We start from the raw sequence: 27501 nt of genomic DNA, 5'->3' as shown, positions 1-27501 counted from the left end.
GAGCTAGCTTCCAATCATATTAGAGTAACCACAAGGTTCATCTGTTTCTCCCTTGAATCAATGTAACCTTTTGCTCACAGTAACATAGATGCATTGTAATTCTTGCCCTGAAGTATCCAATACAATTCCTAGAAACAAGGTTACAGGTTAACATCCTAAAGTGCATGGGTTTTTTTCCCACTTTTGTAATGTTAAAAGTGGGGACTTTTTTTTTTTGTAGTTTTCTCTAAAGTAATCGAGTGCCTTTGATTAAGTCTTACTAGGTTCCAAAGCCACAGGACCGCACCCTTTTGTTGATTAGGTGTGAAGCCTTTGGGCCCAAAGAAGGGTATATAAACTCAGAGGTTAGCATTTGGTTTGGGGCTCTCACTCACTGGAAGAGTGTTGTGTGATTTGACCAGAGGAGACTCTGGGTAGCCACTGGAGCCCCCTGGTTTTGGAAAACCCAAATGTTGGTGCTTCTCTGGTAACTATGTATATTGTGATTTGGTTAGACAGAAATGTTGATCTATTTATATTGTCTCAATCTGTAATTTCTGTATTTTCTTTGAAGTTCAGGATGCTGATCTTTTCCCCCTGAACTAAGTGAATGATATATGTATGTTTGATTAAAGTGAGATTGTTAACCCCTTAAAGTTGCTTTCCTTAGAAAAGCAGATCAAAGAGCCTGTGCTGGCAGCCCTGCTGTGTGCTGGTGTTTGTTGGTCTTCACCCCCACAGCAGTTGCTAGCCACATTGTTACAATTTTGCATAGCTAGCGCAGATTTTCCTCAGCAAGGTGGGCAGAGATATTCCCCAGTTAATTACACCATCCAGAGCATGGCCCCCCAGGGTATTTCCCATTCCATGCCCATGCAGAGAGCAGGCTCCTTGCAGCAGATAGAGTCTGGCTAGGGGCAGCAAAGTAGGCTTCTAAGGCCCCTTCTTAGAAGGGAGCACGAGGCTCAGGGTTTAGGGTTCTGGGTCCCTGAGTAGACAAGATATATTTTTATTTTTTTCCCAGAGGAAGAAAATACCTACTCTTCCTGCTCACTTCACAGATAAGGCCATGCTGCCATGCTGCCTCAGTGGCCACTGGGGAGGGCCCAGGAACAGCGAGCTACTCACTCAGGCTGCATTCCTACCCCAATGCAGAAAAGTCAGACAAGGAAGTATTCTGTACTTCCTCCTGGACAAACTTGTGTGGCCGTCATCATCTGGCCCACAGTGAGTGTCCCTTGCAGTATCTGTTCTTCTCCTCCTTCCCCAACCCCATCGCAAGAGGAGAGACAGTATTGTACAAAGGGCTAGACCTGGAGTAAGGCAAATCCTTCCATCACTTAGTAGTTTTCTGATCTTGGGGCAAATCACAACCTCTCTAAGCTTCAGTTTTCTCATCTGGAAAGTGGGGATAATAATAACATATACCTCACAGAGTTATTAGGAAGAACAATTGAGATGATGTATGTGAAGCACTGTATAAATGTGAGTTATTATTGGTAACCGGCAGGGTGGTGTAGCAGATAGAGAACTAGCTTCACATCCAGAAGGCCTGGGTTCAGTGTCAGCCTCTGTCTAGGTGATGTTGGGGAAAACACTTAACCTCTCAGTGCTCTAGAAAATTCTATAGGACTAGACTTACAGAGAAGGGTCTGACTTGCATTGGTAGAGGGACTCTCCTCATCTAGGAGGTTCCTTATACTAATGAAAGCACTGATCCAAGCACTATCCCAATGCTACCTGAAAAGGACTTAAAAAGCGGGCAGCAGCTAGGTGTGGCATGTCCTGATTTCCCCCACAATACCCAGCACAGGTCATGAACCAAGGTGAGGTGGTGGGACACATGGGCAAGGGGCAGAGCTCCATCTCTATCTTGAGCAACATTTATAGCAAATGCTCCCTTAATGCATCTGCCTTCCCTCTAAGATGGTCTTTAATTTGTCCTGTCTCTGGCTTGTCCCCCCATTAGACTCTGAACTCCTTGAGAGCAGTAACTGTCTTTTGCCTTTCTCTGTATTCAAAGTGCTTAGTACAGTGCCTGGCACATAGTAGGTGTCTTATAAATGCCTGTTGACTTGATTTGATCAACTTATTGACTGACTGATTGATCCATGAGCTGAACTGAGGCAGCCACCGGAGAAATGTTGCTTGAGCCACCACCTATAATAGGAAAGCCCCCAGCCCAGACTGAATGCCAGTTAAGGAGGGGTTAGGGTAGGGGCAGAGGTGGTGACAACACAACGTTCAGCCACTAGATGGCAGACACTGCATCATTCATCTCTGTGCAGAGAGCCATCTCTAGGAGAGATAAAGCAGCAGGGAGAGGGCAGTGCCACAGTGGCCACGGCAATGCTACCCTTAACACTGCAGCCCCCTACTTTGTTCCCCGACCTACCTGAAAGTCCTCCGGTTTGCTGGCGACCTGGATCTGTGACACGAAGAGCCTGAACTTGATCGGCTCCGAGAGCAGTGATGCAAATTGGCCTTGCTGAAGGGTCTTGGGTGGAGGCAGTGCTGACATGGAAGTGAATGGACACAGAGGTCCTCATCCTCATCATCCTCTTCTTCCTCCAAGAGGAAACCACTGTCACTGCTGCTGTCCTCAAAAACAGTGTCATATTCTGGGCTCTTGCACAAGGCAAGATCTTCCTCCTCCAAGGTACCATCCAATAACCCAAAGTGCTTCGTTAAGCTTGCTCGGATCTCATGGTCTCTTAGGGGCTTGCTGTCCTTACTGGGAGTTCTGCAGCTCCCGCCTTCCTTGCTTAGTCCTTGTGCATCAGCCCTGGAAACCCTGGACTGGGATCTGTCCTCTGTATGGGCTGAGGAGGGTTCCCAGGACCTCAGCACCTTTCTCTGGAAGGATCCTTCTGGCTTGAGGACCTGGCAATAGTCATGGTCTCCAAAGGATCGGGAAAAGGGACGCTTCTGGCCTACCTGGGATGGCTGAACTGTGGCTCGGTTCAGGTGGGCCAAGAGCTCACTCCGCTCAGGATACTTCTTCCGGGACTTATGGGACCCTCTAGCAGTTGCCACAGGCCGGGGACCCTCAGGGGAGGGGATGGATGGAGCTGCCTCTTTGTTTGGCCTATGGTTCACATCAGGCTTGAAGGGGTCTTCCTCAATAGGTTTGTAGGGTGGTGTGGTTGGTGGTGTAAGACCTTCTCCCCAATACCAAGAAAAAACAGACAGTGTGAGTTTGATGCTGGACCCTTTCACCATAGGCTGATAATTAAGACCTTAGCTGCCCTAATAAGACCCAACGGTCCTATGCATCCTTGTGACTCACCTGGATAGGATTCTTAACCTTAGTCAATCAGAATTCAACCCTCATTTTCTTTCTATCAAAGTAATGTTCACCAATTCACGACTCATCACACCCAGCCCCTAGTAACCTGATGGTAGGTTCCAAGAGCCCATCAGGGAACTGCTGATATTCCCAGGGGTCTAGGGGTTACTTTTCCTCTCAATTAACATGCAAAACTCAGGTCTCTATCTGCTGGAGAAAGACTGAGTCTGCCAAGCTCATGCCAATATTCCTAGAGCTAGAAGGGACTTAAAAGACCAAATGGTCTGACCCATACTTGACTGAGAATCTCTCCTATAACATTTTTGACATATAAGCATCCAGCCTCCACTTAGAGACATAAATAACTACTTCATGAAGCAGTCTCCTCCCTTCCCCCTCCCCCCTCATCCCAGTTCCTTCATTCAGACAACACAGAGAGTGAGGGGAGGGTTACCATCCAGATTGTGAACTCAGAGTTGCCTGACTAGGTTCCCAATGGAGTATCATGTTTGCCTGAGCTCATATCTCTCAAAACTAGCCCAGACAGATCTGGGATTGGATGGAGCAAAGGTCTCATCAGATTTTGTTGTTGGCCCACTCTGACCACAGTCAACCAACCCCAAGCGGGGTCATCATAGAGGTGCAATTGCTAGGATCCTACCAGAGTGGCACTGTTAATGCCTAGGAAGGAAGAAGGGCCCCCTCACCTGCTGTCCCGCAGAGCTCCACTGTCAGCACCTGGTCAAAGTTCCGTTTCCCCAGCGAAGGGTCACTGGTGAGAGAGAAAAGTGGAGCTCAGAGATGTCGTGATCATTATACCATCACACAGAGAAAAGAATGGAGAAAAAGAAGCATAAAGATTCTGGTGTGAATTGCAATAAGACAGTGATCCCCAGGTTTAATTTGCCAGAATAGCTCCTAAAGCTCAGTGTTTATAGGATAGAAAGTAGCATGACAATTTCTGGACAGATAGGGTGACATTGTGTCTGGAGGTATGGGGGAGGGGAGGAGGTGGGACAGGGGAAAAAGAAAGCAGAAGAAAAAGGAGACCTCTTCCTATGGGCTGGCTGAATCTGCTGAGACTGTGCAATTGGATCTCATGGCTTTAATATCTCTCCCTTGGGCCTCCAGAGACTAGCTTCTAGACTGAAGCTGATTTTAAAAAATGATCCAAGAAAACAGTTTCCTCCCTAAGATCCCTATAGTGTACCCACACACATGTGCAAACACATACACACACACACACACACACACCCATATTATACCACGTCATACCAGATCATAGCATAGCACACCACACCCTGCCAAACATGTTTTACCACATGAACCTTCCTATATCTCACTATGCCATGCTATGCCCAGCTGTGCCATGAAGGCTTTTGGCAGGGGAGGGACTTGGAATCAGAGCCAAGTTCAAGTGCTAGAGACACCCCCCACCCCTACTCCATTCTGCCATGTGAATTTTCTTGAAGTAATCCAGTATGATATTGTAAACTTACTTCTGTGACAAGGCCAGTGTGAAGCAACTGGGAGTTTCTGAAAAGGAAGAAATAAGACAGATTTATATTTTACAGGGCAAAGCCATCAAGCCAGCTCCAAGACATTTATGACAAAGTTGATCTCGTCTGATTCCCCCATTAGAATGTACTCTCATTGAGGGCAGTCGCTTTCTTGGTCTCCCAAGTGCTCAGTACATGATATGTGCTTAATAAATTCCTATTAACCGACTGATCCCTCAGAAACTGAGAAATGTCAGACTGTGGATGCCAACCAAGAGATGTCCATCAGTGTCTGGGAATGGGGATGAGAGCTGCAAGGGCTCTTAGGACAGGCAGAGAACTGAGAATGTCAGCACTGGAAATGGCCTTCAGAGGTCATCCAGCTTAACCCCCTCATTTTACAGGTGTGGACCCTGAGGCCCAGAGAAAAGAAACCAATGTACCCAAGGTCACATAGTGAGCTGGTGACAGTGCTGAGCCTAGAGCCTCTTGATGACCAAGTCCATATCACCCTGTTTCTCAACTCATCCTCTGTCCTCCCTTGTGACCCTGCCCTCCACGCCCCTCTCTCTACCTCTCAAGCATAACCGAGGGCAGCTGTGGTCCTCGTCCGTCTCACCACTGCCACTTTCACTGGGGCTCTCCAGGGCAGGGAGCTGGTCTGCTCTCTGCTGGGACTGGTCACAGACACTCTGTCCTTCCTCCAGGCTGCCCACCTCCACTTCCACCTCAGTATCATAGGTCTCTGGGTCCAGGCACAGGGAAGGGGGAGGATCTGCCCTCTGTTCCGGGCGCACTTCATCTACAAATGAAAGCCATGGGCCTAGTTCAGGGTTCAGCCTCTTGGAGCGTCGAACGGCATAAATAGAGCTCTCTGGCTTCCGTCCCACCTTGGTCCCAGCTGACAGAGGTGGACTCTGTGCACACATTCTTGCCTCCCTTTGCCCTTCCCCCTCTTCCTCCTTTGCCACTGGTAGAGAATTTATTTCTTCCTTTACTTCCAGTTTCAGGGGCCTGAAGCTGGGCCTGGGCTCTGTGGTCCCAGGGGAGGCCTTGATCCGTACCTCACAGGCCTTCTCTGATGAGGGTCTTTGGCTTTCCTCGGAGGGCCCAGGGCTGGGCTTGGTGCTGGGTGATAAGGAAGCATAGATTGGCATGGCCAGCCGGTAGGGCTTGCTCACATCACATAGGAGGTCTTGAGCCAACAGCTCTCTCAGGATAGAGAATTTGGACCAGGAAGCTTTGGGAGGTTGGAGAGTTGTTGGCCTCTGCACCAGGTTGTCTCGTGGCTTCTCCTCCTCGTTCTTGCAGGATGCTGCCTTTTGTAGCATGCAGTCGGCCTTGGCTCTCTTGAAAGGGTTGCTGCAGGGCTGAGGGGAGGTTGCCAAGCCTTGGACGGGCAACTTTCTCTGGGGAAGGCAGTAGGTATGCATATAACGGATCAGCTCCACCATGGCACGCGTGTCCTCTGCACAGACAAACTGGTCTCCAGCAGTTGCTTCAGATGGCATAGGGGAAGCCAGCGATGAGGTCTGGGCAAGCCCAGGGCTTGGGTAATCCTCACCTGAGTCACTTTCTTCCTTGATTGGGGGTCGAGGGCTCTGGGCTGGTGGGGAGGGAGGCAGCTCCTGCCATCCCCTGTCTGGAGCCCGAGGGATAGGGTGAGGACAGCAAGGAGCTGAGGTGAGATGCCTGTGCAGTTCAGTGTAGCTTCTGCTGGGAGTCTGGGGAGACAAGGGCTTCTTGTCCTGGGGGGTTTCCATCTAAAGAGAGATGGATAGAAGCAATGGTAAGGAGGAAAAGCCCATATTTCTCTCCTTGTAATTGCACAGAAGGATAGGCCAATACCCCACGGAGGCAGCATGATAGCGTAATGGAGGGGGAAGGACACAGAATTAATAATCAGGATACCTATGTTTATCATTATTAGCAGTGTGACCTTAGGTAAGTCAACTTTGAATCGTTGGGTCATAGTTTCCTCATCTATAAAATGAGGGTATTGGATTCGATGATCTCAAAGACAGCTTCTAGTGCTAAATTCTATAATCCTATTACTTTGTAGCTAAGTGACCATGGCTGAGGTCCTATCTAGGGCCTTGGTTTTCTTCACTGTAAAATGGGGATAATAATACGCACTCTATCTACCTTACGGGACTATAGTGAGGTAAGCTCCTTATAAAGCTGCAAAATGTGTAAACATGAATTGTTATTGTTTGTGAGTCCCCAGTCTGGTTGTGTGTGCTGCCCACACTCCCCTAGATAAGCCATCCACCTTTGGTTTTACTCTCTGTCTGCCTCTACCAAGGTCACTAAAATTCTGTTCCTGCTACTTTTCATGGGTTTGTTCTAATCTTGCTATGCCCGATCTCCAACGAGGAGCCTAAACTTGCCTCAAAGATCTCATGGTAATAGCTCAGAGCATTCCCGACAGGCGCAGGAACGGGGGGTGGGGGTGGGACGGCATTTGGTTCTAACTTATGCGGTTATTTAATCCCTTTTGTTATCCCTTAGTGCTGTATTAGGCAGTTTACTCCATGGAGTTCTTTGCTGGGCCTTGTCAACACGGCTTCCTACAAGAATGTGATGCTAGCCAACAATGCATCGCTTGTAGCATTATACACTCCAAAGGCATGATGGGCATTGCTGGCGTATCCCACCAGGACATCCATTCATATAGCAATGACCAACAGAATTTGCTACATCACTATGATCCTCAAGGCTCTGATATTAACTGGTTCTTGTAATATTGGTACCAATGATCCTTAGGTTCTGAGGGCAATGGAGGCTGGATCTCTATGGAAACCCAGGAATACTCAGGTTGCTTATACGATAGTCTCGAAAGCTGCAGAGACCAAAGAGTTCGAGGCAACGCAACATGAAGTTGCAGTCAAGATTAGAACCCAGGACCTCTACTGCCAAATTCAGGACTCTTTTCACTGTACCATGTGAGACGATTACGTTAGAGGCAGGAGGGTAGCTTAAACGTCACACCAGAAGGTATTCCTGACATCTGCAGGACTGTATGCATTCATCTCCTGTTTCAAGCGGTCTGAGGTTCATTTCTCCTCCACGGTGCCTTTCCCTGGGATGCTAAGAGGTCAGAACTAGAACAGATTCACTTTACAAAGGAGGAAAAGCAGCCTTACAGAAGCAGGGTGATTTTGGCCCAAGGTCACCCAGAGAGTCAGCGGTGGAATTGGGACTAGAGCCCAAGTCTCCTGACTCTCACTCAATCAAATATTTGTTGAAAAATGAATGAAGGAGGGAAACAAGTAACCCTTCTATTTTTCTGTTCCTAAAACCAGTTTCTGATAGTCCAGAATGTGCCCATTATCATGTAATTCCCTAAAAGGGACCATTTCTCAGCAAGGGACCCTGGTCTGGCTTCTCTGCTCCTTCCATGTTTTCCCTGTCCAGAAAGCTCCTCCTCACTCCTTCCACTTAGAACAGCCAGTGTTAGTTTCTTTGTGACATGACCCCATAGCCCTTCCCTCCATATTCAACTACCGGATATACTGCTGATCACAGGACTCTGATTTTACTGTGGGGTTCAGTCTGACGAAGTTTTAGAAGGGATCTTGGGTACCCCTCAGGGAGAGAGAGCATTTACAGGTAGCAAGGTGCGTATCTGCATACAACTCTTCGGTCTTGGATGGGGAAGCGGAAAAAGACAGCCTCCATGTTAACTATGAGGGCTGGCAGGAGGCCAAGTGCACACCCAGAGAAGGCACAGTCTTGTGGCTTCCCACGGAGCCTTCACCCACACCTAGAAATACCTTGAGGTAAGGTCGCTGGCTTTTGGACTTTGACGATCCTTGCCGCCGGATAGCCCCTTCCTTCGGGGCCTCCATGCTTGGAGTGGTGTGGGATGGTGAGAGGAGCAGCTTCTGCAACTGGTGGGAAAAACAAAACACAAGAAGAGGCATGACTTCCACCACAGATGCCACCATTTCTAAAGCAAGCGAGAGTGCCCAGGATCATAGACTTAGAGATGGAAGGGTCCTTAGATGTCATTGAGTCATCCCCCTCTTACAGATGAGAAAATGTGTCCCAAAGAGGTGAAATGATTTGACCAAGGTCACATAGTGGTAAGTGGTAGAGTAGACCTGGGATGTGAACGCAAATCAGGAATGAAGTATCCTACCCTGGAAACAACCATCAAGGAATTTGAGCAAATTCTTTGGTTTGCCCATTTCCACAGACACTACCCGTATGGATGGGGTCTGAATCTAGAGTCAGAAGAGACTTTGGAGGTCATCTGGTCCGACAGCCCCCTTGCCTTTTTGTTTTTAACAGAAGAGGAAACTGAGACCCAGAAAAAGAAGTGACTAAGGATCAGAAATATAGGGTTGGAAGGGACCTTAGAAGTCTAGCCCAACCCCCTCATTTTCCAGATAAAGAAATTAACCTCAGAGAAGTTAAGGAATTTGTCCAAAGTCCCACGTGTGGCAAGGAGGGGTGGGATTAAACCCAGGTCCTTGGATGCCAAGTTCAGTGCTCTTTCCACTAGACTGGGCTTCCTCCCCTTGGAGAGAGGGCAAAGGAGAATCCCGCTTTAAGGCTGAGTTGGACTAAGATGCCTTTTAGGTTTCTAAATCTAGGCTCATGCAATCCTAAGTAATGCGTTATAGGGAAGGTTTTTGAGCCTCTCACAGATAGTGCCACACAGGGGACAAGTGAAACATCTGACATTTGCTGGTTCTTACAAAGAAGACCCCAGCTGTGCATCCCCAAGCTCTGATAGGCACAGAGCCTGAACCAATACTAAGGCAAGTGTGCCCAAAGTCAGAAGTCAGAACTTAAGTCTGGAAATAAAAAGGCCTCTATTTTCACAGTTCTTGGAAGGGACAAAAAAAGCTTTGTCCAGCTTCTGTTCCACAGGCCGGTGAGCATGTGTGTGAGGGACACATCAAGAACTGTCGCAGAGATGAGAAATATAAATTTCTACCACAGGGGGCTGCTCTTAGCTTGCCCAATGCAAGGCCTTCCCATCTTTCCTGCAGGGAAACAGCATAGTTTTCTTCCCTTCCCCCAGGCCCAAGGTGGGAAAAACTTTCTTTGGCTGGTCACTTAGGTATGTGGTTCCAAAAGAAGGAATGTACTTCTGCCTTAGGTGTAGCAAGTTATCACTGCATGGGATCAAGGACTCATAGGCCTCGGAGATTTGGAACAGAGTGGCAGAGTGGGAAGAAACCCTAGGGAAGATCTAGTCCCACCCTGTCATTTTAAAAAGAGGGAAACTGAGGCCTGGAAAAGCAAAGTAAGTCACCCAGAAAGTAGTGGCACCCAATCCCAGAAAAGTAGATGTTACAAGTTGTCATCTGGGAGGCTTATCATTACTAGAACTCCCTAGCCTTCAAGGGGTAGGACAGAGGATCATAGAATTCAGAGCTGGAAGGGTCCTTTGAGATAATCTCCCAATCTCATCCTTTATTTTAGAGATGAAGAAACTCGAGCCTACAGAGAAGTGTTACCCACGGGTTACATAAGTAGTAAAAAGCAGAGCCAGGATTTGAACCCAGGTCCTCTGACTCCAAATCATGCCCTTGGCATTTCAGTATAGCAGTGGTTCTTGAGCTTTTTGTCTCAGGGCTTATTGATACTTTTAAAAATTACTGAGGGCTCCTCAAAGAGCTATTGCTTAGGTGGGTCATATCTGTTAATGTTTACTGTGTTAGAAATTAAAATTTCCTAGTTTTATTAGGAAAATAGTTTTGACTTTGAAGACCTCTGAAAGGGTCTCAGGGACCCCCAGGAGTCTCCAGAACACACCGTGAGCCACTGCACTGACTCCGTGAAATTGAGGAGAAAGAGACCATCAATAGTGTACATAAGAGAAACATTTTTCTTTGGGCCATAACTCCAACCCTACGTCCACTCTCTCAATTTACAGATGGGGAAAATGAATCTACTATGTGGAAGGGACTTGCCCACAGTCACACTGTCAATAAGGAGCACAGACAGGATAAGAATCCAAGCCGTCTAATGTTCAGGTGAGCACTTTTCACTTTGTGATCATCTCTTTTTATAGCTCTCAGGGAGCAGCTGGTGATGAGGTTTGACTCCCCGATCGGACAGGGCCCAGAGCCTGTCCACAGCATTAGGAAGTGACACAAAACAGTCCCTTGAGCAGGGAATAAAGGGTATGAGGTCTGGGAAACAGAAACAGAAGCAGAAGCTTACAGAGCTAGAATCCAGACATGGGGATCATAGGAGCACGGGATATAAAGCTAGAAGACAGCTTAGATATCATTTAATCCTAACCCCTTCATTCTACAGAGGATGCAGCTGAGGTCCCGGGAGCTTAAACACCTTGCCCATGAGCACAAAGAGACATTGAGTGGTAGAGTCAGGATTGGAATACCATCCCTCTAACTAAGTCCAGTGTTTCTTCCATTATGCCACATGTACACACATGCACCTATTCAAACCTCACAGGAACTAGATTCCATGCTGCTCAGACTCTCCCTGCTGCCTTCCCCCCTCCACCCCGCCAAAAAAAAAGCTTGACCTGGGGATAAGCCTAATGTGAAAAAAAATGTGCCCATCATAGCCATGTAGCCAGCTTATCATGGGCCATGCAATTCCATTTAAATAGTAGCAAAAAATGGATTCTTACCAGAGAAAGTTCATCAGCCTCAGACCCAAGGGCTTGCAGTCCATCCAGAGCATCAGGACTGGCTTTGGGCGAGGGGATGGGTGAGGTGGGGCCTGGGGTGGGCACGTGCTCGTCTTCCAGAGTGTGGAAAGCAGCCAGGCCCATGTCTTCTTCCTGGATATCATCCAGGGTTTCGGTGAGGGCAGCCAACAGGGCCTCATTTTCGCCACTTATGATCTAAAATAGGGAAGAAAGAGTCATGTGATTAACAGAGGATGATGCTACAGAAACACGCTTCCCCTTTGGGCTGGGGTCTGCGATCCTTTCCCCTTCCTCTGCTACCATCACTTGACTTACTTGGCTCGATCCTCTGCAGAACGTAGAGCAGGTGTTCCATAACTATTTCACAGGTTTATAGGCTGTTAGAGCTGGAAGGAATCTCAGAGATTATCTAGCTCAAACCTCCCCTACTTTATAGATGAGAAAAATGAGACCCATAGAAGAGAAGTGATTTTCTTCTGGTCATGAATCCAGTTGGCGGCAGAGCTAGGACCAAAAGACCTGAGGGTCTTCTGACTGAATCTAGTGTTCTATGAAAGAAAGGCAAGAGAGAAAAGGAAAGATAGGCAAGGGAGAAGGGACAAGACAGGAGAGGAAAGGAAGAAGAAAGAAGGGGAGGAGGAAAAGAAAGGGAGAGAGAAGAAGGAAGAAGAGGGAAAGGAAAGGAAGAAGAGGGAGAAAGAAGAAGAAAAGGGAAGATACACAGATGGATAGAGGGATATGGGTACTACCTAAGTGGTTTTTTTTTTTTCAAAAAATTCCTGAATCTTGATGAAGATGTATTTAGAGTTTTGAGTGAAATGTTTACAAAAGAAGGGAAAATAAAACTAGCCAAACCCCAGTTATACAGAATTAGTCATTGGCAATATCATCTGGGTACCTGTCACCTCTTACTAGGCTATAACTAGATCCTATCTAAACTTTGCAGCTTCTAGCACTGCATACAGCCAGAAATCATTAATATTTGTCTCTAAATAAGAGAGAGCTCAGCATCTCATTAAGGTGGGGGGACATCACCACAATCTATTACAGTCAAATGATGCTTCAGTCTGCTGAGAGGGAGAACGGGCCCCACCTCTGAAAAATGGAAGAGGAAACCTCAGAGGATGTCTTCAAGCAGCATCTGGAGGACCACTTGTAGGTACTAGAATAGAGGAGACTTTTAGTCAAGAATTGGTTGGATGAGATGATCTCTGAGGTCCATTTAAACTTTGAAGATTCTAGAATTCTTTGATTTTTTTCCCTTTATATCTGACCTATTTGATGTACTCCTTGAGGGTAGGGACCATTTCATTTTTATCTGATATGTCCAGTACCTGGCAGTTCTTGATATAAGTAGTCATTGAAAAATTAAAAGTAGTCATCAAAAGAAATTAAAGTAAAGCTTAATAAATGTTTGCTGAATTGGGGTGGGGAGGGAAAAAGGAGGGCAGAAGGACTTAATATCTTCACTTTTAAGAAAGCTTCATCATTTTCTCTTGATCAGTTCCACAACAACTTAACTCAGTAAAGCTGAGATGGACAGAGCATAGGCTGTGGTGGAAAAAGTCCTGCCTTGGAGGTCAGAAGACCTGGATTCTAATCCCAGCTCTATCACTTACTAGTTGGGACCTTTAGCAGGCAAGTCATTTCACATTTCTAGGACTCAGTTTCCATATATGTTAAATTAAGTTGGACTTGGTTATCTCAAAGGTCACTTTTAGCTCTAAGACTTTGATGCTAGGAATTTTTTCAATTGATAAATGAGTATCTTGAGTCTTAGTCAAGGCTTAATGCTGGGCCTGCATGACCCCAAAGAAGGGTAGGCTACCCAAGAGCTGAGGTAGATGTCTCCTTGGGAATTTACTTTATGATAATCTCTGCCACTGATATGTCAGGAAGAATACATTTCAGATTCTTACCTAAAAACCAATTTTGAGAGGGAGATGGGAGAGAAAGCCAAAGGCATCTGGTCTACAACTTGCCTAGGTCTTCTGACTCCAAATGCAGTGATCTTTCTTCATCACCACAGATATCTGACATTTTATTCATTTCTGACTCTCCTATAGCATAGGGCCTTGTAGGTGACCTTGAAACATCCACATCTACTGAGGATGACGGTCACAGTGTGGTCCAGGCTACCTTCCAAGCCTGCACCAGAGTATAGGTCTATGGAGTTTACACAGTCGAGGGAAATCATTGGCCATTTTCCAGGAAACCTCAGAGGGCTGGTTTCTGTTTGTCACCTGATTAAGACAAGGAGAAATGAGGAGAAGGCACAGATTCCACCAAAGCAGGAGATCTCTTTGTTTCAAGGTGAAACATAATTTGCAATTGTCCTCACTTGCTCTCTGACAACCTGGCTTTGGTCATTAGCTCTGCAAGCAGCCAATGAGGTGCCAGGGAGTCAAACTGTACAAACTGTGTATCAGGGAACAGTGCTGGAAAAATCACTCTGGGGGGATGACATGAATTCACCTAAATGTGAGGGGGGCTCTTTCCCAAAAGAATCTACCCTGAGAGATGCCACATAAATATGCTGCAGATACATTACGGTGGCTCCCTATAACTGCACCAGGGAGACACCAATCTAAATTTAACTAATGTGAAACTGTACAATGAGTGACATATGAGCAAAGAGAAAGGGGGCGTTTCTCTCTGCATGGAATCCAGGAGAGCCGCATATTAGCACTGTGGAGGAAGGAAAGTGGAAGGTATCCTGAGCATGAGAACACAGGGGCCTCAGACTGTTGTGACCATGGCATTATTTCTTCTTCACCTGATACCCTGGATTCTGATGCTATACTCCCCAAATCACCTTCAGATCAGGACCTAGACTCAGAAAAACTTTCTGAGTTCACTAGCTTGTGACTCTGGGTAAGGCAGAAACTTCCTCATCTGTAAAATGTGGGAATTGGACATGCAGGCCTCTAAGCTCTAAACTGGGTAGGTAGGTGGCACATCAAATAGAGTGCTGGGCCTACAGTCAGGAAAACTCTTCTTCTTGAGTGTAAATCCGGTCTCAGACACGTTCTAAATGTGTGACCCTAGGCAAGTCACTTAACTCTGTTGGCCTCAGTTTCCTCGTCTGTCAAATGAGCTGGAGAAGGAAATGGCAAACCACTCCATTATCTTTGCCAAGAAAACCCTAGATGGGGTCAAAAGAGTTGGGCACAACTGAAAAACAACTCAACAATATTCTCTAAATCTATGATCCTGAGATCGTAATATGATGTCCCAGGTTGGCTTTACCATTGGGAAGAGACATGAGGATTTGGATCCACTGAGCTGTTATATTTGCCAATGTAAATTAATAAAAAGACTTCTAATCTTTCAAGCATATTTCTATACGATTACAGGCATCTAGACTGCTGGAACTTGAGTCAGGAAGACCCAGGTTCAAATCCGGCCTCAGATACTTATTAGCTGTGTGGCCCTGGGCAGTTCACTTAACCTGTCTACCTCAGTTTCCTCATCAAAAAATGAGGATGCTAATACCCCCTCCCAGGGTTTTTGTGAGGACAAAATGAGACAGTATTTGTACAGTGCTTTGCAAACTCTAAAAGTTAAATAATTTACATAGAAAAGGTTTTTTGGGATAAACTTTATATAAAAGTTATATGAAGTTATTATAATTGTCATTTTACCATTGTTGTTGTAACTGACCAGTGAAAGTCAGTGCCCCAGAGGTCTAGGCACCCTATTTAGAAGGGACTAACAAAATTGAGGGGCTAACCCTGGAGGCCTGAGGACCCAAACATGGAATGGTAGTGCTGCTACCACAGGGAAGATGATCTGTGAGCCCAGGCTAGCTGCCAGGGGGCTTTTCTTCCAGGCATCTTAACTATAACACCCAAGGACCCATTAAGCTGAAGTACCATTTGCAATCTATCCCATGAGGCAATGGGCTCCAGCAAAATGGAGCCATGGCTTGGCCTCTCTTTGCAGCCCTTGCACAGGGCAAATTCTCCCAACTTGATTTCGGGAACTTCGATACAAGGAAAAGAACACTGGATTTTGCATCAGAATACAAAAGTTTGTGTTTTGGCCCTATTCTGCTACTTACTTGTTATCTATAATATTAAGTAAGTCACTTTCTCTCTTCCTGGGTCTCAATGTCCTCGTCTTATACTACCACCTCACAGAGGGTGTTTGGGGGGAAAACACTGTTGAGTTTAAATCACAATATTAATGAAAGTTGTTGACCTTAAAGGGTTCTAGCTGCCTCTCTCCATGGTCCAAATTCTAATCCACAGGCCAGGATCCTTTTTATCATGTCCAGGCTAGGCTCATTGACTTTCATGGCTTCACAGAAGAATTCAATTCAATTCAGTTCAACTTTATTAGGGACCTGCTATGCCCAAGGCACTGCAGGGAGGTGGGGGATGGGTGCTTGTATCCCAAGCACCCATGAGTTTGACATGACTAGCGTTGATTCAAGATTTCCTTTGATTGGCAAAATTCTAAAATTTGGGAGGTGGGGGGGGGGGGCGGAATGTGTGGCAGGAGAAGACAAGCAGCAGATGAGGACAGAGGAAAACTGAAGTTAAAATATCGATCATCTCTTCTTAGAAGGGAATGGACCTTGGGGCAGCTAGGTGGTGCAGTGAGTAGAGCACAAGCCCTGGAGTTAGGAGGACCTGAGTTCAAATTCAGACTCAGGCACTTGACACACTTACTAGCTGTGTGACCCTAGGCAAGTCAATTAGCCTCTTTTGCTCAACTGTGAAATGGGGATGATGATAATAGCACCTACCTCCCAAAGCTTTTGTGAGGATGGAATGAGATAATATTTGTAAAGCACCCAGCACTGGGCCTGGCACATAGTCGGTACTTCATAAATGCTTATTCCCTTTCCCCCCTCACCCACTATTGAAAAAAAACTTTGAAAACACCAGTGCTGCCCCATCTGCTCTCTCCCACCCACCTCCACACAAAGACCCTCATTCTTGGGATTGCAACGTTGTTGGATGACTTTCCCACTCCTTCTCTTGTTCAATTCTGGCTCTGGATTCCCCAGCCCTGAGAGAATTGGCAGAAACACTATTTCATCACATGAATACCGCCCTCCCTCCCTTCTACCCCCATGGCCTTTTTCTTCCAATCCAGTCCAATCCAATCCAAGTCTGTCTGTTTTTTCTTGAAGAAGTTTATCTGAAATAGGGATCTCGTGATGGTTTCTTGGCTGTCCTGGCTCCATTTCAAGGACAGAAGCAATAGCTGATAGTGGGGGAGTTGGGGGGAGATGGGGGTGGGGAGAGGTTGGAAAGATGGAACCAAAGGGTTTGTTATTTTTGTAACCAAATCTAAAAAAGGAAAAGGCACAGTGAGTTTCTCCATTGGTTCAGTCAGCAGTCACCTGCAGCTCAGTGGTCCTGGGAGCACAGGACTGAAGCATGAGATTTGAGGGGAATGAAACAAAGTTAGGTTGGCTAAGGCATAGAATGCCAGAGACAGCGAAGCTCTTAGAATGCAAGTCCTGTCTATCTCACATTTTGCATTCTATGAACTAAGGCCCCTTCTAGCTCTGGAGATCCTATGGCCCTAATTTAAGGTTTATAAAACTCTTTACATATATCACATCTCATTCAATCCTCACCACAACCTAGTAGGGTAGGAGCAATTATTACCCTCATTTTACAGATAAGGAAACTGAGTCTGGGAGAGTTTAGCAGATTTGCCTAGGGTCACACAACTAGTAAGAGGGTCAAGGCTTCCTGTCTATCCATTGTATCCCTTAGCCTCCCTTTGCATGTTCTATTTGGAGATGAATCAATAAACATTTATTAAGTACCCACTAGGTGCCAGACTCTATGCTAAGAGTCTTTCCAGCTTTAGTATGAATGATAAAACATTCACCAAGCATTTAAGACAGTAACCAGTATTCAATTATCTACAGTGATGGTGGCTGAAATAGGAATTCAACAGGCCTAGAAAAGACCCTAAGAACCCTCTAGAATAGGAATTCCCCACCTATACACATCACTCCTGAGGGTTCAAGAAGCTTGTGGCAGGGAAGTATAGGGAATATTTGGTAAATTACTATATTATCTTACTGAAATGTTCTAAAAGTGGCGTTAATGGAAAAAAAAGTGGTCAAAGCCTTTTGTATAAAAAAATTTATCTATTTTATTTGACCACACATATGTATTCTATATCTAGGATTTATTTCTGTTCACGGTAAATAGAGGGTATAGAAAGGTTTACCAAAAGCCACGGGATACAGGGATAGAAGGATTGAAAACAAATTGAGGGGCAACTAAGTGGTGTAGTGGATTGAACATGGGCCCTGAAGGAGGATCTGAGCTCAAATCTGACCTCAGATACTTACTAGCTGTGTGACCTTGGACAAGTCACTTAACCCCAATTGCCTCCAAAAAAGAAAGAAAAGAAAAACAATTTGAGCCCCAGGGAAGCTACTTACCTAAATTAGACTAAACTAGACTGACTTCTAGGCTAGGAGTCTTCCTACCTCTTTAGATCCTCTCAACAACCTTGTGAGGTGGCCTTTCTTGGAGGTGGAAAATGATGCAAAGGAAGTCTTCCGAAGCTTTTTGATCTAACAAGCTAGTGAGAAGGTGAAGGCGGGGACTTCAGGGTCCCTCCTTGGCCAGGCTGGTCTAACTCGACCCAGACCCTGGAAATAGCTCCCTCTGCTCCCACACGGTCATCACTGACAACAGGATGACATGCGCACTCTGCTCACTAGTCCTTTCCCTTGAATAGCAGAGCTAAAGATGCAAGAGCTATTCAACAGCAGGAGGCTCCCACAAGCCTCCTCCCCCCTTCCCTTTACTCCACTCACTCCCTCTGGAAACTGAGTGCAAATTAACCAAGACTTTGTCGGCTGTGAGAGGGGTATTTATTAATAGATGCCAAGATGCAGAGCTTCTTGCTCCACCCCCACCCCTCCTCTGATCCTCCTCTTCGGGCTAATCTAAAGCTTGGAGAAAATGAATCTTAAAGTCATCTGAGGAGAAAGCCCCTGGAAAAACTAGGAGGCAGGTTGGTTTTAGAGAAATGACATTGGCCTGGGAGTCTTGAGACTTGGGTCCCCATCCTGGCTAGGCCATTAAATTATAGGTATGTCTCAGTTTCCCCTTTGCAAAATGCAGTGGATAATAATATCTTTTGAACATCAGAGGAAATAATGGAATTGAAAGTGCTTTGTAAAGCACAAAACTCCATGTAAATTAAGTTAATTTGTTAAGTTAATTGTTATTATTATGAAGTGCAGAATTCCATTCCAGACTTATTTTAGCCTGCCCTTCAGATACCTCCAAGTCAAAAGCAATCTTTTTTTTTGCGGGGGGGGGGGGGTTGTTATTAAGAATCTACCACTTTTCCGAATTATGGTTATCTGTGGTCATACATGTCTTATCTCTACTACTAGGGACAGAGCTCCTTTAGAGCAAGGATCACCCTTGTTTATCAGGATATTTCCTCCGGCACTAAGTACACAGGTCTGTATACAGTTAAGTTCTCAATAAATATTAAGTGGAATTGGAATGACTTGATTCACTGTTAAAGAAAATTATTGAGGTAAGAAGTTGATGACAACAGCTTCACAGAGGAGGGCAAGCTGGGGAGGTTGGAGAAAATTCTAATAATTTGAGAGAATGGGATGGGGTAGCAGAAATAAAGGTGGGAAGTAATATGGCATCTACGACATTGGCAACTGAGTATGTGATCCTTGAACAAAGCTATTCAATATCAGCTATCCTAACCACTGTATTCTTTCCTCATTCCCTCCAGGAGAGCCTTATAATAAAGTATGAAGGAAGGAAAGGGGGAAAAAGTTACACAAAACATATTTTTAAAAAATCAACATACTTTTTAAAAAAGTCTGATACCCTAAATATATCTCATATAACCCATCATCTCCTAAGAAGGGGAAGAAGGAGGAGGAGAGACATTTTCTCATTTCTCCTTTCTGGGGCCAAACTTAATCATTACGATTCCAAATGATTCAGTTTTAATTTTTTTATTGCTAATTACATTATTGTATATATTGTTTGCTAGTTCATCAGACTTTGCTTTGTTTCAGTTGACAAAAATCTTTCCACGCTTCTCTGAATTCATTATGTTCCTAATTTCTTACAGCACAGTAATATTCCATTATATTCACTTGCCACAATTTGTTTGGCCATCCACCAATTAATCGTTATCACAAAAAATGCTGCTAAAAATATCTTGCTGTATATGCAGACATTCTTTATGCCATTGTCCCTGAAGTATATTTCTATCAGTAGAATCCCTGAATCTAAGAGTATAGACATTTAAATTACTTTATTAACATAATTCTACATTTCTTTCTAAAATGGCTATACCAAGTCACAGCTCCCACCAGCAATGCTCTTGAGAACCTGTCTTTCTACCTCCCATCCCCCAACATCTAATCCTATATAATCCAATGACTAATCCCATTTTTTGTCATCTTTGCCAATTTGCTGGATGTGCTTTGAAACTTCAAGATTGTTTTGGTTTGCATCTCTCTTATCATTTGTTTTTTGGAGTTTTCTTTCATTTGGCTGTAAATAATTTGCAATTATCTTTTTTGGTTTATTTTAAATTTATTTTTTAAAATAAGGTTTTATTGATATTTTCTGTTTCTTATATCACTATAGTATCCCAAATATGCCTTGCCCTCCCCCTCCATGACAGCCATCCCATAAGACAAATAGTACTTTTTAGAAAGGAAAAAAATCAGCACAACTGATTGATACATTGAGAAAGTCTGAAAACGTGTAATATATAACCACTTCCACTAAGAGGTAGATTGGGGGTATTTTTTCATATCTCCTCATTATAATCCTCCTTGATCTTTATAATTTTGTTACATTTCCTTTTGGTTTTTTTTGGTGTGTCACTGTTCTTTCTATTTACATTGTTGTAGTTACTATGTATGTTATTTTCTTGGTTCTGCTTACTTCACTCTGCATCAGGTCATATAAATTTTTCCACGCTTCTCTGCATCCATCCCATTTATACCTCATTTCTTTCATTTCAATAATAATCTGTGTACCACAGATTAGCCATTCCCCAGCAAATGGGCATCTACTTTGTTTCTAATTCTTAGTGAATGTAAAAAGTGTTACTGTTACAAATATTTTAGAATATGTGGGTACTTTCTTCCTTGGAGTATAAGACCAGTAATGGTGTCTCTGATTTAAGGAGTATTAATGTTTTAGTCACTTTATTTGCATAATTCTAGATTGCTTTCCAAGATGGTTGTACCACTTCACTGCTCTACCACCAATGCATTAGTGTATCTATTCTTCCACAACCCCTCCAGGATTGACTATTGCCATTTTGCGTGGTCGATTTTACCAATTTGCCGGGTGTAAGGTGGAACCTTAGAGATGTTTTTATTTAAATTCTGTTGTTAGTGATTTGCAGCATCTTTTCACGTGGTTGTGAACACATCACAATTTTTCGAAGAACTGCATGTTCATACCTTTTGACCATTTAACTGTTGGGTGATGACCTTTCCTTCTTCTATATTTCTGCTAATTGTCTGAACAGCTTATCAGAGATATTTGATACAAATGTTTTATTTCCTTAGTAAACCAATTTCCCCTTCCTATTCAGTTGCATTAATTTTGTTTACACAAAGGTTTTTCAATTTCATGTAATCAAAATTATCTATTTTATCTTTTGTAATTGCTTCTATGTCATTTGATTTAAGAATTCACCCTGTATCCACAGCTATGAAAGATACATGATGTTTTCCTTCTAATTTTTTAATGGTATGGTCTTTAATATTCAGATCATATATCTATTTTGAATTTATTATGGAGTGTGGTATGGAAATACTATCTAAATCTAATTTCTACCAGACTCCTTTCATGTATTCCCAGTAGTTCTTATTAAATTGGGAGTTCTTTTCTGGGTAATTTGTGTTTTTTGGCTTACTAAACACTGGACTGAGTTCAGTTATTTTTCCTTGTCTTTTCTGTTTCATTAATCCTTTTCTATTTTTTAACCAATAACAATTTTTTTTGGTGATTGCTACTTCATAATATGAAAAAGTGCTATTCCCCTTTCATTCTGATCTTTTTTTCCATGATTTCCTTTAATATTCTAGATCTTTTGTTCCTCCAAACGAATTTTATTATTATTTTATTATATTATCATTTTACATTATTATATGTTACATTAGGACAGATAATTGGTGCAGTGGATAGAAGGGCCTGGAATCAGGATTAAATTGAATCCTGGCCTCAGACACTTCCTAGTTGACTGACTGTGGACAAGTCACTTAACCTCTCATTGTCAGTTTCCTCAACTGTAAAATGGGGATAATAACAGTACCTACCTCCGAGGGTTGTTGTAAGGATTAAAGGAGATAAATGTACAGTACTTGGCAAGCAGCAGACGCTATGTAAGTGCTTATCCTTTCCCTTCCCCATTTCAGCTGACTCTGTACAGTATCCCTTTGGTAGTTTGATTGCACTAAAATCTGCAAATTAATTAAAATTTTAAAATTAGTTTGAAAGTACCACCATTTTTATTTTAGTGGCATGGCCCAGACATGAGCACTGCACATTTAAGCTGTTCTTTGTTTCCTTAAGGAGTGTTTTATAGGTTCATACATACAGGTAGTGAGTGTGTTTTGGCAGATTAACTCCCAGATATTTTATGCATTTCACGGTTATTTTGAATGGGACTTCCCTCTCTTTTATTCCTCCTAGATCTTGCCATTATTATATAAAAATGCTCTTTATTTTTGTGGACTAATTTTGTAGCCTGCAACTTTCTCAAAGCTATTGTCTCAATTAGTTTCTTTACTGATTCCCTAAGATTTTCTAAGTAAAATGAGTCATCTTCAAATAGGGATAGTTTTGTCTCCTCTCTGCCTATATTTATGCCTTTAATGTCCTTTTCTTGTCTTATTGCTAACATTTCTAGAAATAGGGCAAATGATAGTGAGAAAAGAGTATATTTTTGCTTTACTCCTATATTTTTTGGGAAAGCTTCTATTGTTTCATCGTTATATATAATGCTAGATTTAAGAAAAAAAGAGGCTTTTCCTATATGTATTTAGATCAGGGCTGTCCAACCTTAGGTTTTTATTGAAACAATAGACAATGTATTTTGATTTGCCATTTTAGTGAGAGCTCTGCCATAGCTCGGCTTCATTTGCTAAAGCATTTAGGTAAATTTCTATTTGTAGACAGGCTGCATAAATCACACTGTGGGCTGCATTTTGGACAGCACTTATTTAGATAATGTGGTTTTGGGATGTTTCCATTTTTAATATGATTATGTTAACTATTTTTCTAACATTGCACCATCCTTGTATCCCTGGTATAAATACAACTTGATTATAGTGAATGACTTTTTGGAATAAATTGTTTTAATCTTTTTTCCAGGACTTCATTGAAAATTTATGAATTGATATCACATGGATATGTCTTACCTTCTTTATCAGATGATGAATTCCATTAGGCAAGAGATATCTCTGTTCAGTATGAGTACAGGAAGGACATACCTGGAAAAGTTCTGAGTCTTCCCCGCAGGTGCCACACTGGCTGAACCCGTTTTCAGAGGTCTCGGGGCCCCACTGAAGCTCACTGAAGCAGCTGGCAGAATCCAAGTCACTGGCATCCAACTGGGAGAGGTCAAGGTCTTGGAAGTCTTCATAAAGGTGCTCCTCCCCTGCGCCCTCACACTGCAGAGACAGGAAAAGGGAAAGGGCCCAATAGCTATTGATCTGTCTAGGATTTCCACATTGAAAAAACTGAGTAATGCTACAGCCATGGCCCTGTCGGTCCTATGTCTGGGAGTCCAGGTTCCTAGGTTTCTGGGAGGAAGGGGGAAAGAGCTCTCATTGCCATCCACGGCTGTACAGAGAACCAGGACGAAGGGAAGGCAGATTCTTTCAGCTGCAACCCAAAGTGGGGGTGAGGAGATAGGGATGCATAACCATGTACATTTTTTCATATGACTTTTTTCTAAATGAACATATAATCATAGTTTGTAGAGCTGCCAGGGACCTCAGAGATATCTAGCCCAACCTCTCCATTTTACAAATTTAGAAACTGATGCTCAGAAAGTTTTAAGTGGTTTGTCCAAGGTCAAACAGTAAGGGATTCAAACTCGGTGTTTTTTCTACTACATCATGTTGGGAATCCTACCCTCGCTGGTCCATGGAGATTTTAATCTGTGATGAGCCAAATCATCTATGTTAAAAATGATACAGCCATAGCCACTGGTGGATAATCATTCACTTTTAAACCTCATCTTGGGTACACATACACCTTGCTCTGGCTCTGCTGCTCTTCTATTATTTGGCTGGCTCTAGCGTCTGCTGGTCAGCCATAATCCCCACAACTCCACTAATCATTTCTTCCACAAAGGCCTCCTGCTTCCCTCTCTACTTAGGGTTTACAAAATCCTTCAAGCATGCCTCCCACCTCTCCCATGCAGAGAGATGATGGACTATAGGCTTAGATGAGGCATGCATTTTCAGGCATGGCCAGTAGGTTAATATTTGTTTGACTCTACTCATTTGAAGGTTCTACAGGCAGCAGGGATAGGAGGGATGTGGAACGAGTGTTTATTAAGCAGCTTTTATGTGTCAACCTTGGGCAGCTAGGTGGAGCGGTGGATAGAGCAGGCCTGGAGTCAGGAAGACTCATCTTTCTGAGTTCAAATACAGCCTCAATTATTAGCTGTGTGACCCTGGGCAAGTCACTTAACCCTATTGGGCTCAGTTTCCTCATCTGCAAAATGAGCTGGAGAAGGAAATTGCAAACCACTCCAGTATCTTTGCCAAGAAAACCCCAAATAGGGTCACAAAGAGATGGATATGTCTGAACAACAAATGTGTCAGTTATTATGCTAAACACTTAAAAATATCTCATTTGATCCTCACAATAACCCTGGAAGGTAGGAGCTATTATTATTTTCAGTTGAGGAAACTGAGGCCAACAGGGTTAAGTGACTTGCCCAGGAACACACAGCTAATAAGGGTCTGAGGCCAGATTTGAACTCTTCCTCACTCCAGGTTCTGCACTCTAGCCACTGCACCACCTAGCTGTCTCAAATAAGTGTTGATGGCTCATTTGCTAAGGTTTTAAGAAAATGTTAGCACCTGCCTAGGAGAAGGGAGGCATGCTGGGCATCATTTGAAACTAATGAGTTGACAATCCGCCTCTCACTAGTATCTTCCTGTGCAAGTTTGTAAAGAACATTTACTGGTTTTTTCCCTGCTTTGGGAACAATTTATTCTAAATTGGGAAACCACTGGGGAATCTTCAAAAGTAGGTAAGTTCATCTTTCTTTTCCAGTCTGTGCATCTAAACGAAGAACAAAGGAAAGCCTGGGGGGGAAAACCCCCAAATACCAGTATTTTAAGTTTCTCATGTTGTCTGAGTCCAAACCATCTCATTAGGAAGTCTCAACTTATGACTGTGGGCAAATTACTTAACCTTTATAAGGGCTAATACAACATAAAGAAAAATATTCCCTAAATACTGATTCTTAACTTATTGAAATAGCAATGATCTGCCTCTTGTTCTGATAAATAAGATAACCAGATCACTGTTTAGTTTTACGATATGCAGCAACACTCTGACTATCTGAAGGCCAGATTAAAAGCAGCAAATCACGATAAGAGCAATGGCAGGGATGGGAGAAGAACTGGAGTCAATAACAGGAGACAGAATGAAAGCAGGAAAGACACTCCTAGACTTCCTGATCCTAAGGGTAATGATGAAAAATAGATAAATAGCAGACCCAAAGTCTTATTATCTCACAGGACTATTAATGGGTGCCCACAATGATGGTCCGGAATCATCAGAACTACACACTAATGCTCAGCATTTTGTGTAGGAAGCTAAGGAAGTAGGTGATAGATATTAGAAATGTTCTCATCCAAAATATGTGTGTCTGTGGTTTTTAAAAAGTAAATCTTGGAGTTTGCAAGAGGGAGCCTCAGTTCTGTGGAAACTTTCAGGCTGTGGAAGCCTCGTTCGCCAAAGGTACAAAAGGTACAAATGGAGTTATAGTCAGTCTCTGCTTGAAAACAAACCATGCAGGCCTTCTCTACCAGCAGCTCAAGTGAACAGCTCTCAGACTTGTGACTCACACCAATTATGGTCTGGTCACGCACCAAGAATAAGCTTTCAGGATGGTGACAAAACACACCATAATTCAGAGGCTTCTTCCTGATGAATCAGTAACAATGGAAGACCCCTCAAAACAAGGCATGTGCTTCTCCAAGAGGGTGGAAGACTATCCATTTTAAGCTCCTGACAGGACTTGTCAATCACTGTATGGATTTCTCTGACTAGGGAGGTGGCATCAGCTTGACTTGCAGAATTTCGCAGAAAGCTCAGGCATAATCATGCATGACAGCAGCAGGTTAAGTTGAGGGAAACTGTGATATGCTTAGGGTCTTTCAGACTTTTCAGAAGAAGTGAATAATTTCTTTCCCCCGGGTCTCTGGTGCTATCACAGCTAAATTAGGGGAGCATTCTACTGCCCTTGTATCTCCCTCTCCTTCCCATCTATCTGCCCAGGCTGGCTCAGAGCCCTTCTGAGACAGCTAAGACACAACCACACAGGGAATCCTGCTTGCTTACCTACCTCCACCCAACTGCTTGACTGATCACATAGTCTGGATGAGATGGAAGCCAACAACTGCATTTCTTCTGATGAGATGGAGGCCCCGCCATCTACTCTGCCACTGATTCCTAAAATTCTTCAGGCTTTACTCTATGCTTTATAGTCCCCCAGCACAGTCATCTCACCTACTTATGGGCCTCTTAAACTAAGGACCTTTCTAATCGGGGGAGACAATGTATGTGAGAAAGTTCAGAAGTCATAAGTGCTCAATGATGAGATAGCATGGCCCAGAACTTAGCATAGTGCTTGGCACTATGCTAAGTGCTTCATCAATGCTTTTTATCATTCATTTATCAGTCCCACTATCATTCAGTTATTTTTCAGTTCTGTATGACTCTTCATGATCCCATTTGGGGTTTTCTTGGTGGAGATACCTGAGTGGTTTGTCATTTCCTTCTCCAGCTCATTTTACAGATGAGGAAACTGGGGTTAAGTGAATTGCCCAGGTTCCCACAGTTAGTAAGGTCTGAGGCTAGATTTGAACTCAGGGAGATAAGTTTTCCTGGCCCTAGGCCTGGCACTCTATCCACAGTGCCACCTAGTTGCCTCAGTTCTACTAGTATGCACCAATAGGGATGACGGGGTCATTTTCAAATACCTCCACTCCTTGGTTCTCCATTAGATTTTAAGTTCCTTGAGGGCAGGGATTCTCTTTTGCTCCTTTTGTATCCCCAGAGCTTCGTGCCTGGCACATAAGAGGCACCTGATAAATGTTTGCAAGAGTGGGGAACCTGTGGCCTTGAGGCCACATGTGGCCTTCTAGGCCCTTGGGTGCAGCCTTTTGACTGAGTCCAAGTTCTACAGAACAAATCCTTTTATTAAGAGGATTTGTTCTGTGAAGTTTGGATTCATTCAAAGGGCCACACTTGAGGTCCTAGAGAGCCACATGTGGCCTAGAGGCCACAGGTGCCCCACCCCTGGTTTTAAAGATTCATTAACCCGCCCTCCTTCTCTATAGTAGCAGTTTCACTGAAGAAAACTTCTGTGCCTTATCCCATTATTGACATTTAGTCCAAGACAGTCAGAGACAGAAACAAAGATTCATTATATGCCAAAATATTTATTCATAACAGCACTGTCTGTGGTAGCAAAAAACTGGAAACAAAGTACCCATCAACTGGAGAACAGGTAAACTAATTGTGTCATGAAGAATTCAGAGAAACCTGGGAAGACTTGTAGCAACTGATACACTGAGCAAAATCAGAACAAGGGAAACATTCATGGTAACTACAAGAATACAAACATAAACAATGAAATAAAGCAGATCAGCAATCATAGCGAGTAATCATAATGACCAACCTGAGGAGAAATGATGAGGAAATGCACCTGGTCCTTTCCTTGGAGAGGTGAAGGAATATGAGTTGCATACACTGTCACATGAAACTGATGTAGGGGAAGACAGAAGGAAGTGAACAAGAATTTATTTCAGGCCTATTATGGGCCAAGCATTGTTCGAAGAGCTT

General features: G+C 43.7%; 1 protein-coding gene across 1 annotated transcript in view; it reads right to left on the bottom strand.

Moving 5' to 3' along the window:
- PPARGC1B (PPARG coactivator 1 beta) overlaps positions 1 to 23167 on the bottom strand; it is a 35219-nt gene extending 12052 nt beyond the window's left edge. Inside the window, exons 1-8 of the mRNA XM_036749731.1 lie at positions 23162 to 23167; positions 22899 to 23078; positions 11387 to 11602; positions 8544 to 8660; positions 5342 to 6530; positions 4768 to 4804; positions 3976 to 4040; positions 2375 to 3140 (exon numbers count right to left, since the gene is read on the bottom strand). Coding sequence (XP_036605626.1) covers positions 2375 to 3140; positions 3976 to 4040; positions 4768 to 4804; positions 5342 to 6530; positions 8544 to 8660; positions 11387 to 11602; positions 22899 to 23078; positions 23162 to 23167 — 2576 coding nt within the window. The remainder of the gene's footprint in view (positions 1 to 2374; positions 3141 to 3975; positions 4041 to 4767; positions 4805 to 5341; positions 6531 to 8543; positions 8661 to 11386; positions 11603 to 22898; positions 23079 to 23161) is intronic.
- Positions 23168 to 27501: the final 4334 nt, after the last annotated feature.

The sequence above is a fragment of the Trichosurus vulpecula genome, chromosome 3 (genome assembly GCF_011100635.1).
Source record: "Trichosurus vulpecula isolate mTriVul1 chromosome 3, mTriVul1.pri, whole genome shotgun sequence".
In the NCBI taxonomy this organism is placed as follows: domain Eukaryota; kingdom Metazoa; phylum Chordata; class Mammalia; order Diprotodontia; family Phalangeridae; genus Trichosurus; species Trichosurus vulpecula.
The sequence above is the reverse complement of the archived record's forward strand: the minus strand, read 5'-3'. Positions and strand labels throughout refer to the sequence as shown.